This window comes from Zymoseptoria tritici, chromosome 8 (assembly GCF_000219625.1).
Source record: "Zymoseptoria tritici IPO323 chromosome 8, whole genome shotgun sequence".
Classification (NCBI taxonomy): Eukaryota; Fungi; Ascomycota; class Dothideomycetes; order Mycosphaerellales; family Mycosphaerellaceae; genus Zymoseptoria; species Zymoseptoria tritici.
In genome coordinates this window covers 1630266-1646692 of record NC_018211.1, presented here as the reverse complement: position 1 = coordinate 1646692, position 16427 = coordinate 1630266, and the positions used below count along the sequence as shown (strand labels likewise).

The window sequence follows — 16427 nt, the reverse complement described above, 5'->3', positions numbered from 1 at the left end:
ATAGCATGATCCTTCATCCTGCTTCACACTGCTGACGATCCTGCTAGCAAGCCACGGTGAAGTCATCTTCAACACTACCTGACTCAGGTCCACACCTCGAGGGGCTTGATGGCAAATGATGACTTGACCCGCGCTGCGCGGACGAAGCCGATAACAACCACGAGACTTCTCCGTTCATGTATTGACAAGCTCTTCCCTGGTTATACACGCGTGTCCCTCCATGGCATGCGAATACCCGTGAGTACGACGGGCTACCGTAGCCACTCCGAGATGTCTCTCTGAATCGTGGTGGCAGATCTTGGAACCGCTTCGGTTGATGCTCCGAGATCGACGCAACTATTTCGAACAGCATAATTCAAAAGACCTCGCCATGCGAGCACACCGATGCTAGTGAGAAGGTTTGGGCATCGCAAAGGTATCCTGGGAAGATTTCCGTCGCAACACCAACTGCAGTAGGCAGGTTGGGCCACAATCAACCATAACGCGAAGCAACATCACGTCTCGAGCACATCTCAGTAAGTGTCAAACCGTCTCATCGATCTTTGCTCTCTTCATGGACAGCACATAGCACTCTTCCTGCAAGACAAAACAGCCGAAGACAAGAGCTGTGCCACGTATGCCGGATCCGTTGTCTTCCATCTTGGGTCAAATGCGTATCTCTCTCGTATGAATCTTGAGTCAAGACCTGCGATATTTGACTTGGTCTGAGGCTGGCTGAAGATGCGACTTGTCTCCGGAACGGGCTGGAAGCCGTCCACTACTTGATGTCTACGACGGCGTCCAATGAGATGGCGGTCTCGCAATAAGCACGTGAAGCATCCAGGCTGTCCTGTTGAGACTGTACAGACTGCCAAAGAGGAACAATAAGGTCGTCCAAGACACGCCCGTGCTATGGGTGAAGTAAAGCATCTTGCAGATGATGCAACCCACAGACCGCGAGTGGAAGTGAAGTGACAACAGGTGGCCTATCACTTTCGCCGTTTGCTTCTACCATCCATCTCCGCCACCTCCGCCGCTTTCACCCATCAAAACTCGACTCCCTCTCTCTCCAACTCACATCCACAACATTCCACACAATCCAACTCAAACAAACATCAACATCCAAGTACAAGTTACTCTTCAACCAATATCCATCTCAATCCCGACCCGACCTTACACAACCGCAAAAATGCCAGCCTGGACTGACACCGCCGACCGGACAATGCTCCTCGCCTTCATCACCGTGCTCGCGCCCACCGTGTCCGGAGCCAACTGCCAGTCCGTGGCCGACATCATGGGCGAAGGCTACACCAGCGAGTCAGTCCGGTATATCCTCCTCCTCCTCCACGTCCCTCCCTTCCAACCACCACTGACCCACCTTCGTTCTTCTAGCCAGCACCTCGCCAAGCTTCGCAAGTCTGCTCCCGGTGTTGCAGGTGCCACCAACACCGCTTCCGCCGATGGCACTCCCACCGCGCCCAAGACCCCCAAGGCCAAACGCACTCCGCGCAAGAAGGCTGGCAGTGAAGGCAAAACTAAGTCCGCTACCGGCGGTAAGCGCAAGGCTGCGGATAGTGTGCTTGAGGAAGCCGATGGCGATGACGACGAGGAGCACTCTCCTAGCAAGAAGATGAAGGCGATCAAGGACGAAGAGCTCGAAATGGACTAGAGGGTCAAGTTCCTGACCGTGCTCTGGCTCCGAGACGACGAATGGGTGGAACTTAGCTCCTGCATTGCGAATGGTTTGGTTCGGCGAGCGATGACTGCATTGGTGTGGTCTCGTGCCTCAACCTGGAGAGGACTTGCATGAAGTGGGCGGACTGAATTCGAGGCCTACATCGCGAGTGGGTGGGTTCCGCTCCTGCATTGCGAGTGATTTGATTCGATTCTACGAACGATTTGATTCTGCGAGCGATTTGATTTTGCGAGCGGTGGCATCACTGGTTTGGTCTTGTGCCTCGACCTGGAGAGGACTTGCAATGACTGGGACTGAATTTTCTGGTTTCGGAATTGCTTTTTTCCAAATCGAAGATAGGATGAAAAGTATGCAGCGAATGAATCGAGCTCACTTCCTCGCCATCTCAATTCGTGCAAGTGTAAAGTACCTGCCTCGCTATCATTGAATGTGGCGCCGTCATTTCTTGCTTGCGTTCCACATTTCACAACTCAAGCCCTCTTCGCCTTCCCAACTCCCCTCAACGTCCCGCTCAACCTCAAAAACATATCTCCACTCATGAAAACCGCTACCACAAACACACACCGAAGTCAGCACAAAGCTCCTTACTCGCAAACCATATCCCTTAATCCAGGCACGAGAACAACACTCACCCAACAACAAATACGGCCCATACAACCACCCCAACGCGACTTTCTGCTCCTCCCGGAAATCCTCCCAACTCAACATCTCCGCGAGACACGTCGCCGTCGTAATCGCAGCTTCGAGCGCAAAGACAAGCAGGTGCAGCGGGACGAGTGGGTCATCCCTCAGTAGAGCGGGAATTGCCCATATCGATAGTGGCAGGTGGTAGAGCATTTCGATGAGGAGGTAGAGATCGAACCATGCTGGTGGGTGGGTGAACAGGCGGTCGTTGTACTGCAGTCGAAGAGATGACGATTTAGCTCTTGTGGTGAGTGAGTTGACAATAGGCTCACCGTCGCGATGTACCAGCTCCGCAGGTCGTTTAGGAAAGCTGGTGTGTATGCATCGGGATAGAATGGTACGATATCCACGCATAAGATCGTGGGAATGTGGATTATGAAGAAGGCCAGGTAGGCGAGGTCGCGTTTGCGGGAGAAGATGGAGGTGGGCATTGTGGTGTACGCGCCAGCGGCGAGTTTTCCATTCACGAGCGATCGATCTTAATATCTTGCTGATTTGGTCTGGTGAGAATGATCCTGGAGTGAGGTTGAAAGGAGAGCGTTGATGGCCAACATAGATCTTCCTTGTAGGAGGCAGGCTTGGCATTCTCACTCTGGCCATATGAGGTGAAGACACATCAACGTGCATTGCAATTATCCACACTGACTATCACATAGCGGACTCCCAAACGCCGATTGGTATCCTCTCCTTGCAATAGACTAATGAAAAACGAAAGCTCATACCTGAGTCAATCTCAACCTCAACCGTCAACATCCATCATCTCTGAGTCTTCAACCTCAGTATACTCCTCTCCATCCGCCTCCTCAATCCTTGTGCCCTCTGCATCCGGTATTCCAGTCAATCCAAACCCGGTCGTATTCGTCATCGTCGCACCACCAATCGTCGTATCCCTCATCTCCCTCTGCAACTGCTCGTCAACATCGACCTGCGACGTATCGTCCTCATCCTCCGCTTCAGTTGCCGCGACTGTCACAGTAGTAGCGTCGCCCACCTCTGTGACATCCTCCTCATCCTCGCCGCTGCTCAGTGCGACCATCGTCTCTTCAGCACCTCCGCCGCCTCGTTCAGCGGTCATCACGTCGCCGATAAGCTTCAACCATCCATTTTGCAATTTCGTCAACACGTTCCTCGACACCGCGTCCGGTGCAACTCTTCCATCGACCGCCTCGGTCGCCAGCTCCAGCAGCGTCTTAAGGCTCTCCGCAGCACACGCGCCAGGAGGGAAGTAAAGCCGTCCCAGCATTGCAAACAGCACTTTGCGCTCTTCCTTCGTCACGTTGGTAGTGACAAGACGTTCGAGAATGGACTCCGCGAGGGCATAGTGCGTGCGACCTCCCGCCGACCCGCCTTCGGAGACCTGGCCGTTGGCGCCGAGAATCTTGCGAGGATCCGTCCAGTCACAAAGCATGCTTCCCACAACTCCCACTTTGACCATGCCATCGGCGCCATCACCTTCCGCCTCAACCTCTGCGTCGTCTAGCAGCGCTTCCCGCAGCGTAACACACTTGGCCACGACAGCTGTAGCAATCTCTGCCATGCGTTCGGCGTTCTCCGCACGAGAATGGCAGTAGACCGGTAGGAAGTACGCGAGTGTCTGTCTCAAATGAGGATTGGCGGCGGACTCAGCGTCGAAGTAAGCGAGTACGAGTTGCTTGAGGAGGTCGGAGTCGGTGAGTAGGTGGGAGAGGAAAGTCTTGCTGAGAGCTAAGGCGCCAGTGGAGGAGACCGAGGCGTTGGGTGATTTGAGGGATTTGGTGTAGGCTTTAAGAACGGGTCGGAGGTGAGGAGAGTCTTCGGATGGTGTAGTGGGTGAAGGTTTGAGGAGTGTTGGGTGGGTGACGAGGATGTCTGTGATGATCTGCAGGCAGATGGTTTGTAGAGCTGGATGACCCTTGGAGAAGCAGTGGATGAAGAGGGTCAGATTCTCGTCGGCGAGATTCTATTGTCACGTTAGCTATGAATCTGTCGACATGGAGAGTGACTTCTTACCTTTCCGAGCAGACAGCAAAGTCCCAGGCACATCAGTCCACGCTCACGAATGGGTGCCTCCTGGCTGCGAACAGCCGGCACGACCAAGTTGTTCAGCATGGTGACCAAGTGCACGTTCTCTTCCAGATCGCACTGCACATTTTGTAACATGCACAGCGCAATGTGAAGACACTTCATGTTGACCATGATCTCCCGCACGGCCTTTTCGTTCTCAGCTTCAGGATTCGACTCACCCTTGGCAGCCTTCTTTGCCTTCTTCTGCTCGACTATGATAGTGTCGTCATCTTCGCCGTCGAAGTTGGACGTTGCGGAGTGGAAACTCTCGCTGGTGCTGTCCGCGTCGTCACCTTCGCCCATGATGGTATCATGAACTTCGGCAATGGCCTCAAGGACAACACCGCAGAATTCTCGCTCACCCTTGGCATCCTCACCGCAGACAAGTCGCAGGACCTCAACGACGAGTCTCGTGACTTCTTCTGGCAAATCAGGAAGAGCGAGAGACTCGCGCATCAGGCCAAACATCTTGCGTCGGCCGACCTCATCGCTATAGTCGAATGTAATGGCGGTGTGCAGCATTTGCTCGACCACAAATTCGCGGTGGGCAAGCTCCTCGTCATCCAAGTCTTCCTCTTCGGAGAATGTGTTGATCGTGGTCTCGATCAGACGTTTGATCTCGCGCTCGAGCAAGAAGCCAAATCTAGTGACTTCAGGGAGCTTCTCCTCGACCATTGTTTCCAACGAAAGTGGGCCAGTGTAGCCACCAGTCTTTCCCTCGGAGCGACAGTAGTCGTTGAACGTGCGGGCGACGAATGCGAGTTCCGGCGAGAGGTCATCCCAGAAGCTTTCGGGGAAAGAGACATACTCGAGGTAGTCCGGTCGTCCATGCCAGAACTCTTTCATCGCAATCAGAGCAATGCCGCCCTCACCGCCACTGTTGACCACATCGATACGCTCGAGCAACTCCAACAGTGCATCCAAGGAAGGTGGAGCAGCCTGATCGGCAGGTTTCGGAGCTGCGCCATCTTCCTGCTCTGCCTGAGCAGCTGGTAGTGCCGCGCAGTCCTCAATCCACCGGTCTCGAAAGAGCTTCGCTGTTGCATCGCGCACTTTATCATCACGATCTCGCAGGCCCCAACGGAGTAGCTTTTCTCGGTGCGTCAAACTCAGATGTCGGAAGTCACCTAGAGCGGGAAGCAGACGAGCGTAGAGAGCCCTCCTTGTTGTCGCATCTGCATCTCGAGCACGTTCCAGGAGATACGGCAGAACTTCCTTCGTGAGAGGCAGGTTCAACAGCAGGTTTCGTCGTACTTCAGCAGATGGATCGTTCTGCAGCACGTTCAACAGCTTTCCAAGAACACCCGCAGCTGCGTCGTCTTCGGAGTCCGAATCGTCCTTCTCTTCGTTGTCCTCCACTTCCGCTGCCAATCTACCCAATCCATACACAGCCTGTAGTCTGACGGTCGCCTCTTTGTCGTGGATCCTCTTTAACAGTGCCAATCTCAGCTGGTGAAACAGTCCATCGTCCAGAGTATCCAAGCTGTTGATGACATGGCTCGTAATTTGCGTAGTGCGATATCGAATCGCCTTATCCTTCGCCTGCAACAGTGGTAGCAAAGTCGTCAAGATCTGTGTCGTTAAACGGCTGGTAGGCGTTTCCGGCAGTACAGTATCATCCGGATCTCCCTGGCCCACAATCTCGTTGTCCTTTCCACTCGCAACATTGAGAAATGTTCCCAAAAATCGTACCGCGCGATCGCCGACGCCTTCTGCCTTCTTCACTGGCAAGACTCGCAGCACGCATCGCACCACTTCGCGGTTGAAGTCCTCCTCATCGAAGTCCTCCGTCTGCTTGCTTTTCTTGTTGCTGACCGGCTCGTAACAACATGCTTCCTGCACTTTGCGGAGTGATATGATGGCCTTGCGATGTGCAGCAGTCGATCTTTGCGCGTCTGCGAATGTTGCGCAAACAGCGCGTCGTAGAGAGGAGGACTCCCCTTCATCCGGGATAGAAGGTGTTGGTGATGCAGTCCGAGTGGTACGTCGACTTGTACGTGCCGCAGCGCCGCTCGCGACTCTTCCAGGCATGATTATAGAGTCCGCTGGTGGTGGTTAGTGGGTGTTGTAGCAAGAAGGAGATTGTGTTGACATCTCATGTTGCCATTGTTTTGTTGATCGCGGGACACCGGAGTCGAGTCCGGCCGTCTAAACCTTCTTCCTCAAATTCTAGGTGGCTTCGACAACCTCATGCTGCATTGGTGACGATCTTCACACATTTACACTCAACAATGGCCACCTCCCTCTTTGCTCGCTCTACCATCCGGACGGCGACAAGATCCTCAGTGTTTTCCAAACAATTGCGCGCCGCCTCCTCGATCAACGTCGCCTCCATCGACGCCATGAACTCTTACGGCCTCGGGATATCAAAGGCACAAGGTGTGGCTGAAGATGGACTGGTCTCTGGTATCTACCACGTTCTCAACTCTCCCGATTTCAACTAGCTGACGCGTCCCAGCAATCGGCAACACTCCTCTCATCAAACTGAAGTCCCTCTCCGCGAAAACGAAATGCAACATCCTCGGCAAAGCAGAATTTCAGAATCCCGGAGGCAGCGTCAAAGATCGTGCGGCGCTCTTCCTCGTGCAAGAGGCCGAGAAGAAAGGACAACTCAAACCAGGTGGAACTGTAGTTGAAGGTACAGCCGGCAACACAGGTATTGGGCTCGCGCACGTCTGCCGCAGCAAAGGCTATAAGCTCGTAATCTACATGCCCAACACGCAATCGCAAGGCAAAATCGATCTCCTCCGCCTCCTCGGCGCCGAAGTCTATCCTGTACCCGCCGTCGCCTTCGACAATCCCGAGAACTACAATCACCAAGCGAAACGCCATGCCGACCGACTCGACAACGCCATCTGGACCAACCAATTCGACAATACCGCCAACCGCCAGGCACATATTGAAACGACCGGACCGGAGATCTGGGCGCAGACAGGAGGAAAATTGGACGCTTTCACTTGCGCTTCTGGTACCGCCGGGACGATTGCAGGCTGCACGCGGTACCTGAAGACCGTCTCCGAAGGCAGGGTAAAATGCTACGTCGCCGACCCTCCCGGCTCAGTAATCTACACATACGTCTCATCCGGCGGAAAACTCGTCGATCGATCTGGATCCTCCATTACCGAAGGAATTGGTCAAGGTCGGGTCACGGACAACTTCGCACCGGATATCGATCTCCTTGACGGAGCACTGCACATTGCGGACGAGAAGAGCATAGAAATGGTATACCGATGTCTAGACGAGGAAGGATTATACTTGGGAGCGAGTTCCTGCCTCAACGTGGCCGCCGCGAGGGATCTGGCGGAAAAGCTGGGACCAGGACATACGATTGTCACGATCCTTTGTGACGGAGCGTACAGATACGCCGAGCGATTGTTCAGTCGGAAGTGGTTGACTGAAAAGAAATTGCTAGGCGCAGTGCCGGAGCATTTGCACAAGTACATTGTATTGGAGTAGGAGCTGGAAGGCGCTTGGAGTGCAGAATACAGGTCTCACGGACACAGCAAAAATTAGTGGCAAGTACTTGAACCTGGCCCAAGGGACGATGATCGCGTTCACCAGCCATCGAAGTCAGCCTGACTTTTCTTCGATCACTGCCTCGGTGAGGCGTCGAGACCGTTCTCGAACAAGCTATGCCTGGCCACATTATACAGGAATGGAGGCAATACAGCAAGCACGACCTCCTGACCTAGGCCTAAATCTTATGCCGGGCGTGGAAGAGTCACTGAATATGAACATCGCGTCTCCGAGCTGTACTCGTACTCATATCTCATGTCGTGTACGGGTCTATCATCGACCACCATCATTACCCAGGACCTCGATGGGGGTATATAAGCTGCTCAATATCCCGGCCTGTTGCGCCGTCCCATGAATCTCAGGAATTCCTTTTGCAAAATACGCCTCGCCATGATCATGATCACCTCACAGCAGCTTTCCTGATCTCCCTATCTCTCCCACTTTTCTCTCTCCTCCTCTCCCTGCTTCCCTTACTTCCCTTGTCGCCGAACAAAGCCGCTTTGACCTTCACATACACCCCATCCACCACTCCTAGGAGACTGCTCGCGACATCCCACGCTAAATTGATCGGCCACTTGATCATGTCTGCCACCCAACCTGTGATACCTCTCGACCGTGAATGCTCCGCCGCTACAGCTGCCAAACTCAGCGCATCTTGTAGCCGAGTTTCGAGACTCTGTAGCCGCTGGTCCAGCACCATGGCGAGTGTAGTTGAACGCTTTTCGTAGCGTCGTACAGCACGTTCAAGGCCTTCAAGGCGTGGTTCATAGCGTTTTCTCAACTCGGAGGAGAGGTCGGAGAGCTCAGCTTTTTGTGCGATGGAGGACGTAGGCTGAGAGAGATTTTGGTCGGAAATCTTGGCTTCGAGTGCGGCGAGCCGTGTATTGAGGATTGCGACAGAGGATGGAGTGGACGTTTCGTCTGAAGAAGAGCTTCCAGAAACGGTGCGATGGAGGTGGAGGGTGCGGTTTGTTACTAGCCGCACAATTTGTCGGCATGGCCGTATTTCGGCAGCGAGCAGGAAGATCGTGAGGTTGTAGTCAGACACCAGACCGGTTGAGGGACGGGATAGTTGCGCTCGGATAACGTGCAGGAGGTAGGCAGCTAGGACGGGAAAGACAAAGGTCGCAAGGAGAGCGAGGATCTCTTGTCGACGGAGGGAGGCTGCTGCTTCCTCTTTCTCTACAGAGCGGAGTTCGTTCTCTTTGTGAGACGCAGGCTCTTTGGGAGAGTCTCCTGTTGAGGAAGCTGACTCTACGGCTGTCTCTTCTTCCAAGTCAGACAGACCGCCGTGGTCTTCCGGTTCAGGTTCCACATCTTGACGCTTTGCTTGAGCGGAGAAGTACCAGTCCCAAGGCAATTTTATACTCCAGTTCAAGAATATAGCAGCCAGACCGAGCAGTAGAAAGTCCGTAGCAAGAGTGGAGCCATCCTTGAAGAACAGACCCGCTATTGGTGGTAGTATCGCAAACGCCAGCGGAGAGTTATGCCAATGTGTCCCTTCGTTATCTGCTTGAGTTGTCCTCCTCACAGCATTCGTCCGCGGATTGATCAGATCGTTTACGTCTTCCAGACTTGAGTATGATATCAGGGAGGATCTTCGGCGTGATGATGGTGATGGCGGGGAGGGTGACGCGAGTCGGTCAGTGGAGAAGCGTTTGCGAATCACATTTGCTGGGGAGTTGTTCGATGCGGCGGTGCGAGCTGTTGCTGAAGGTCGTGAAGGGAGTTTTGGGTCGGAGTTGGCAGGTGGAGTGGAAACAGGTGAGGCCATGATTGTGGAGCAGAAGTGCTGCACGGTATGGACTGGGATGTTGTGTCGTGGGCGTCAGATGAGGTGAGATTCGTGGTGACGAGAAAATGGTACAGCACAGTGGTCAATCAGCGAGAATCTTCTTCATGGCAAGCAGGCGCGAGACACAAAGTCCTTAAAAGTGGAAGGACGGAAGCGGTGTATTTGTTCCGCGGACGTGACTTCATTCGTGGTCGCTGTCCATGAATGATCGTCATCGTTCAACGCTACAAGTTCCGAGGCCGGTTGCCAACAACGTTCAAGGACCACTCTTGGATATTCCAAGTCTACAGGTACACTGGTTCTTTCACCTGCAAGACGTACTGACTGACGCGACTACTCACCTCCACTGGAACTTAACCTGCAGATGTGCCAGGTACTGGACGAATAGACGGTGACACGATGTTCCCGATTAGGCCAATGCAGTGAACCCTCGTCGCCTTGCAGGTTGCGGGGTAGATCGAGGTCTAAGATGATTCAAGGTAGTGATACAGTTGCATTATGGTATGTAGTGTCGTGAATATCGTCGATGGTTGTAGCAGAGCGTCGTTTCAATGGCGCATCGCTCTGAAATCAATCACTCCCCAGGCGACGCCCAGCACCTCTGCTGTTCCACGCAGAGCCACTCGCAATCCCACGATTTGCCTGTGCTGCTGCTTGTGACCCTGCGTTATGGCCACCAAATGCAGTGCCGTACGCACGTGGCTGCGCACCATTATTCGGAAGGGCAAACCACTTCTGGACGATTTGCGGAGGCTGAATCCATTGCTGCCCTCCACCCTGCGTAGGCCAGATCTTGTCGAAGAACTCGTAAGCGTGACCGGCGAGGATCCCAGTGGCTTGGATCATAGTCATAAAAGGACCGGCCATGAGGAAGGTGACAACAAGCGATGCATACGGCACGTACTTCGCGCGCATTTGCACGATGAAGAATCCGACGGTCCGGTTTGGATCCTCTTGTGAGAAGGTGTACGTGAGTGCCATGCTGAGCGCGTGGAGCAATGCGTAGCCACCGAGATACATTCCTCCGGTGAGCTGCGTGGACGTCAGCGATCAGCCCAGCGAGATGTTGCGAAGATGCGAGTTCGACAACAAAGGTATGTAGGGTTCAATAACCACCGTCGTACCACAAGATCAAGGTAGACAGTTCTCTCAGTCGAAATCCCACCATGCCCACACTCCACAAACGCCCTATTTTATTTTGCGAATGACGGACGCCGTACAGTGCAGGGGTAATCTTCCTCGATTCCAGGAACCGTGACAGCTTCAGTTGGGCTGGCCGGGCAGATATTTCGAGGTTATGTGCAAGGGAGGAAGGGGAGGGAGAATATGCATGAAAAGATAGAGAGGAGCTTACCAGGATGATGATTGATACAAACATCAGATAGAAGGCATATGCGCCAGGTCGACTGAACCGAGGCGAGCCTGTCTCAAGCTGAGAGCTGTAGTGGTAGAGGAAGAATGGATCCATGATCAATCCCAGTTGAGGTCCGGTGATGAGGAAAGTCGTCACAAGGCGCCATACTTCAGGCAGCTGGCGGACGGTGAAAACGTAGTCGCTGAGGAAGAACACTCGGACAAGGTTATAGAATCCGAGGTGTCCAGGCACGGAGATGAGGACGGTCGCCGCTGTGAGGGTTCTGTTTTAGTACCATATCAGAAGCTGTCCATGTGAAGATGGGAGGTGAGGTACACACCTGGAGATTGGCGGCGCCGCCCAGAAGGCGTCTTGGAAGGACATGATCGTGATGCGCTCTCCACGCGAGGGAAATGCAATGGCAATGTATTCGAAGTCGTGGAAATAAGGTAGGATTGATGATGGTGAGGGAAGCGATGGAAGGAATTTGGCAAGGTGTCGCGATGGGGATAGCTTCCAGCGGAAATAGCCGTTCGCTCCTGCCAAATTACTTGCCAAGCCCAGGGCACCACCCAAAATCCCGATGGATTTTCGGCGGAAGACTTCACCACGTCGAACTAACCACAGTCTTTTTCTTTCCACACCACACAGCCGCAATCATGGCCGTCGGAAAGAACAAGAGATTGTCAAAGGGCAAGAAGGGTCTGAAGAAGAGGACCGATCCATTTGCCAGGAAAGACTGGTACTCCGTCAAGGCCCCATCAACCTTCAACATCCGCGAGTACGAAAACACCCACCCACCGAGCGCAAGAGGCGTGCGATGGAAAGAGATGAGGGATGGAGCACTAACACATATTACAGTGTCGGAAAGACTCTTGTCAACCGCACCACCGGTCTGAAGAACGCCAACGACGCTCTCAAGGGCCGCATTTTCGAGGTTTCGCTCGCCGATCTCCAGAAGGATGAGGACCACGCTTTCCGCAAGGTCAAGCTGCGCGTCGATGAGGTCCAGGGCAAGAACTGCCTGACCAACTTCCACGGACTCGACTTCACCTCCGACAAGCTGCGCTCGCTCGTCCGCAAGTGGCAAACCCTGATCGAGGCCAACGTCGTTGTCAAGACCACCGATGACTACCTCCTCCGCCTCTTCTGCATCGCCTTCACCAAGAGACGACCAAACCAGATCAAGAAGACCACCTACGCCGCCTCGTCGCAAATCCGCGCAATCAGGAAGAAGATGACGGATATCATGCAGCGTGAGGCCCAGGCCTGCACCCTCAGCCAGCTTACCACCAAGCTCATCCCTGAGGTCATTGGACGCGAGATTGAGAAGAGCACACAGGGCATCTACCCACTCCAGAACGTGCGTATATGAGAGGGAAGGTGGAGAAAATCGGATGACACAAACTGACACATACCAGGTCCACGTCCGCAAGGTCAAGCTCTTGAAGGCACCCAAGTTCGACCTTGGTAACCTTCTCTCGCTCCACGGCGAGTCATCCACCGACGACTCTGGCCAGAAGGTTGAGGGCAACAAGGAGTTCAAGGAGACGGTTCTCGAGGAGGTTTAAGCAGCTGGCAAGCTGCCGGATGGCTGACTTTGGGCGAGACGGTTCACATTTTGCACGTTGAAGGCGTTCCGAGAGATGGGCGCTGAGATGCAAAGCGAATCTTAGCCTAGCAAAATCATTGAAACGTTTCACGCAATGACTGTCTCTGTCGAAGTGCTGCCGGAATGGGGTTCGGTCTGTGTCGGAAACGAGAATCGTCAGCAGAACAGACATGGCAACAACATGACGTGACAGCTCAATCGCAGGAAATACGAACAGGATGCCGTATTTGTAGTAGGCTGTACAGTAGCGGCATGTGACAACATAGCGATATCCGCCCTATGTACTGTATTTTGCGAATGGAAGACGAAGTCAAGTTCCATTCCATGCCACCAACTTTTCGACTTTTTCTCGCGGTGTCCTATTTCAATCGCCGCATCAACACCTCACATCCTCTTATTCTTGACTGTCGCAAGTCGCAACTTTTCAATCCCAATCGCTTTCTCCGAAAGTTTCACTCAGCACCCGCGACCATGGCGCCCAAAGAACTCAACTTCATCACCGGCAACAAGAACAAGCTCGCGGAGGTGCAAGCCATCCTGTCCGCTACGCCCGTAAAATTGCAGAGCCAGGCACTGGACTTGCTGGAAATTCAAGGCACGATCGAGGAAGTCTCTACTGACAAATGCCGGCGTGCGGCTGAAGCGGTATGGATTTCAGTCAAGAGAGCTAGGCAGAAAATACTCACGATTGGCTGACATGTGATTTTGCATAGGTCCAAGGACCTGTGCTAGTGGAAGATACTTGTCTCGCTTTCAAGGCCTTCAATGAGTTGCCGGGACCATATGTGTATGTTTGCTATACTACTTGACTATACAGAAGCCCATCTCATACCTTTTCCGTAGGAAATGGTTCCTCGAATCGCTCGGAGTTGAGCAATTCCACAAGCTGCTCGCAGGCTTCGAAGACAAGTCTGCAGATGCGGTATGCACATTCGCGTACTCTGAAGGACCAGGCCATGAGCCGATTCTGTTCCAGGGACGGACAAGGGTTGGTCTTCACTTCCATGCGGTTGCGAGATCCATTGCTGACCACTTGCAAAGGGCAAAATCGTCGAATGTCGAGGATCAACTTCCTTCGGTACGTGCTGTCGATCTTCCTTGGACTGCAGGCAGCAGACTGACCAGATACAGGCTGGGACGCATGCTTCGAGTATGAAGGTCAGACGTACGCCGAGATGCCCAAAGCCGAGAAAAACAAGGTGTCGCATCGCGGCAAGGCGCTGGAGAAGCTGGTCGAGTGGCTCAAGCAGGAGGTGTGAGGTCACGGCCTGTAGACCACACTCATCATACGAAGCAGTCGATTGGCAATGCAATCATCCGTGCAAAAACATCGGATCATCCTCGTCCTTCTTCTCCTCTCCTTGTGCCTTGACGTCTCCCTCCTCCTTCTCGTGATCCTTCCTCCAGTTCTGAATCCACGACTCAATCCGCTCCACATTCGAGTCGATATCCTCCGTGCTCTCGCTCTTCAGTTCCACCACAATTTGCTCATCGTACGCGTCCCGGGCCTCCTGTAGCAGCACCTCCATGATTTCACAGTCCATGTTCTCCTCCAACTTCTTCTCGCCGTAATTCCTCGCCTTCAGACGGTCATAGAGTAGCTTGTTGTCGCATCGCACGACGCACACCAGATCGATGAGCGACGGTGGGAACAAGTCGCAAGCGTGCCAGTCGACGATCTGTCCGCCCTCCTCAAGATCATTCTCGATGCAGTCTAGCAGGCGATCTTCGTCCACGATCTTCGTGTTGGGGTCTTCCGGATCGTCAGAGGCCTCGCCGATGTTATGTTTCTTGACAACCTCGTTGATTGAGAGGTGATGCAAGCCGGTCTTCCGCGCGAGCTCTTCGCAGTGTGTGGTCTTGCCGACGCCGGGCGTGCCGGTGATGATGATGTTAGGATCGGTTCGGAGCATCTTGACGGTGTGTATGGCTCGTTTGGAGGCTGTGAGAGGGCTGTGTTGTCTTAGATGAGTCCTGAGTGCTGTTTTGAAGAATCTGGGAAACATGGAAATATGACGTTGAACGCAGAAGCAAGCCGAGACTTTCAGGTGCTCGAGCTCAGCCTTGTCAGCTCGCGTGTCAAAGCTTCAGATTGATTCGTTCACATCTCACCTTTCCTGCGCATATTCTACTTCGCATCGGCGTTTGGAGTTCCTACAGGAGCGTGCATTCTGTTCGCAATGCTCGCCCGGAGAGCACTGCCGCGTCTGCAGCAATCGTTGAGACGGTACGGAAGGAGACCATTCTCCACGACAGAGCTGAGCAATGGCGTACGAATGGCATACGAGCTATATGAGCCAGAGAATGGAAAGGCCGCAGAAGGTGCTCCGATCATCTTCGTTCACGGCTTGTTCGGGTCGAAGAGAAATCATCGGAGCATGAGTAAGTACGCTGCTCGCAGGATAGCCAGATTTCAGCCCTGTATACTGACTTCCATGCAGAGTTCTCGTACGCGACTTGAAGCGACCGGTCTACGCTGTCGACACTCGAAATCATGGCGACTCCTCACACCACCCAGAGCACGACTATACGAAGATGGCGGAGGACCTGGAGCTCTTCATCAAGCACCACGACGTCCAAAAGAGCACACTCATAGGCCATTCTATGGGCGCAAAAGCAGTCATGACAGTTGCACTACGCAAGAATGTAAAAGTGGGAAACCTCATCTCAGTGGACAATGCACCAGTCGATGCAGCATTGAAGTCAGACTTCGCAAAGTACACCGTTGGCATGAGGAGAATTGAGGAGACCGGTGTGAAGTCTTTGAAGGATGCAGACAAAATATTGATGGATTATGAGGACAACATGGCGATTCGACAATTCCTGCTCACCAATTTGGCCCGAGACGAGGATGGCATGCAGAGGTTCAAAGTACCGTTAAAGTATCTGACGAACGCTCTGAGCAAGCTGGGCGACTTCCCGTTCAAGGATCCGGACGAGGCGCGGTATGAGGGTCCGACGCTGTTCGTTCGAGGTACCCGGAGCCACTACATTGCGGACGACATGCTGCCCCTTTGTGGGAGGTTCTTTCCCAGATTCGAGCTGTCCAGTATTGACGCAGGGCATTGGGTGATAAGTGAGAAGCCGGAGGAGTTTAGACAGGGTGCGTGTCGAATTCCGCAGCCAAAGTGTACAACTGCTAATAGTGCTGGTAGCTGTGGTTGAGTTTCTCTCGAACAAGGACTGATCCGCCGATTTTAACACCAAACCCGCACAGCTTGACCAATCTATCCTGGGCATGAAGTACACAGTCGCAGTCGTAGGACGATCTTTCGCGGAATGCGACCCTGCTCACACGCCGGCCTGCCTTTCGCAAGGGAAGGATATCCGATGTGGACAGCTCCTCTATCAATCGCAAGCCGCGGAAAAAGGAAACTTTCCAGCGAGGGGTAGCTCGCTAGACTGCTCCACTTATGGACTAGCGGGATATTTCCTCAATACCGCCGACGGTGAGACTTGAGAGACTGGTTGGACGAGCCCAGCATTGACAAGTTGGAGGCTCGTAATGGACCACGGACTGTGCCATTGGAATGCATTATGGTATTGAGAACGAGACCTGGATAGCGCTGGTTGTCTCAAGACCCTTCCACGCTGTGGTATCGACCTGGGAGTTGACCGAATCATTGGAAGTGGAGCTGTAGAATGAATGCATGGTAGCGAAGTGGCATATCTCGGCATGACTATGCCGAATCTTACCTTATCATCCTCTGCTCTCTGCTCTCTCCCTCCTGCCTCTCCTGCATTTCCT

At 53.5% G+C, this 16427-nt stretch overlaps 9 protein-coding genes across 9 annotated transcripts; 4 read left to right on the top strand and 5 right to left on the bottom strand.

Annotated features, from left to right (window-relative positions):
• Nucleotides 1-2145: 2145 nt before the first annotated feature.
• MYCGRDRAFT_101060 (uncharacterized protein) lies at nt 2146-2851 on the bottom strand (the record flags this gene model as incomplete). Its single annotated transcript, XM_003850070.1, has 3 exons — nt 2146-2222; nt 2308-2572; nt 2632-2851. 3 exons carry the CDS (start codon nt 2788-2790, stop codon nt 2146-2148), a joined length of 501 nt encoding a protein of 166 aa, XP_003850118.1.
• A 247-nt stretch (nt 2852-3098) lies between these two features.
• Nucleotides 3099-6433, bottom strand: CPG2401 (chromosome condensation complex Condensin, subunit G; the record flags this gene model as incomplete). The annotated part of the gene is made up of 2 exons (XM_003850069.1): nt 3099-4298; nt 4349-6433. The coding sequence occupies 2 exons, from the start codon at nt 6431-6433 to the stop codon at nt 3099-3101; spliced, it is 3285 nt and encodes a 1094-aa protein (XP_003850117.1).
• A 200-nt stretch (nt 6434-6633) lies between these two features.
• Nucleotides 6634-7858, top strand: MYCGRDRAFT_75037 (uncharacterized protein; the record flags this gene model as incomplete). The annotated part of the gene is made up of 2 exons (XM_003850238.1): nt 6634-6808; nt 6861-7858. The coding sequence occupies 2 exons, from the start codon at nt 6634-6636 to the stop codon at nt 7856-7858; spliced, it is 1173 nt and encodes a 390-aa protein (XP_003850286.1).
• Nucleotides 7859-8522: 664 nt separating this feature from the next.
• Nucleotides 8523-9828, bottom strand: MYCGRDRAFT_61874 (uncharacterized protein; the record flags this gene model as incomplete). Its single annotated transcript, XM_003850068.1, has 1 exon — nt 8523-9828. A coding segment is annotated over one exon (1170 nt), but the record flags the coding sequence as incomplete, so codon positions are not given.
• Nucleotides 9829-10283: 455 nt separating this feature from the next.
• On the bottom strand, nt 10284-11451 carry MYCGRDRAFT_45881 (uncharacterized protein; the record flags this gene model as incomplete). Its single annotated transcript, XM_003850067.1, has 3 exons — nt 10284-10745; nt 11068-11350; nt 11408-11451. 3 exons carry the CDS (start codon nt 11449-11451, stop codon nt 10284-10286), a joined length of 789 nt encoding a protein of 262 aa, XP_003850115.1.
• A 238-nt stretch (nt 11452-11689) lies between these two features.
• MYCGRDRAFT_105557 (40S ribosomal protein S1) lies at nt 11690-13002 on the top strand (the record flags this gene model as incomplete). The annotated part of the gene is made up of 3 exons (XM_003850239.1): nt 11690-11848; nt 11929-12430; nt 12489-13002. The coding sequence occupies 3 exons, from the start codon at nt 11727-11729 to the stop codon at nt 12636-12638; spliced, it is 774 nt and encodes a 257-aa protein (XP_003850287.1).
• A 148-nt stretch (nt 13003-13150) lies between these two features.
• Nucleotides 13151-13938, top strand: MYCGRDRAFT_46304 (uncharacterized protein; the record flags this gene model as incomplete). Its single annotated transcript, XM_003850240.1, has 5 exons — nt 13151-13324; nt 13393-13466; nt 13523-13667; nt 13721-13757; nt 13811-13938. The coding sequence occupies 5 exons, from the start codon at nt 13151-13153 to the stop codon at nt 13936-13938; spliced, it is 558 nt and encodes a 185-aa protein (XP_003850288.1).
• A 54-nt stretch (nt 13939-13992) lies between these two features.
• Nucleotides 13993-14624, bottom strand: MYCGRDRAFT_110557 (uncharacterized protein; the record flags this gene model as incomplete). The annotated part of the gene is made up of 1 exon (XM_003850066.1): nt 13993-14624. The coding sequence occupies one exon, from the start codon at nt 14590-14592 to the stop codon at nt 13993-13995; it is 600 nt and encodes a 199-aa protein (XP_003850114.1).
• Nucleotides 14625-14806: 182 nt separating this feature from the next.
• On the top strand, nt 14807-15844 carry MYCGRDRAFT_75026 (uncharacterized protein; the record flags this gene model as incomplete). The annotated part of the gene is made up of 2 exons (XM_003850241.1): nt 14807-15065; nt 15121-15844. 2 exons carry the CDS (start codon nt 14860-14862, stop codon nt 15842-15844), a joined length of 930 nt encoding a protein of 309 aa, XP_003850289.1.
• Nucleotides 15845-16427: the final 583 nt, after the last annotated feature.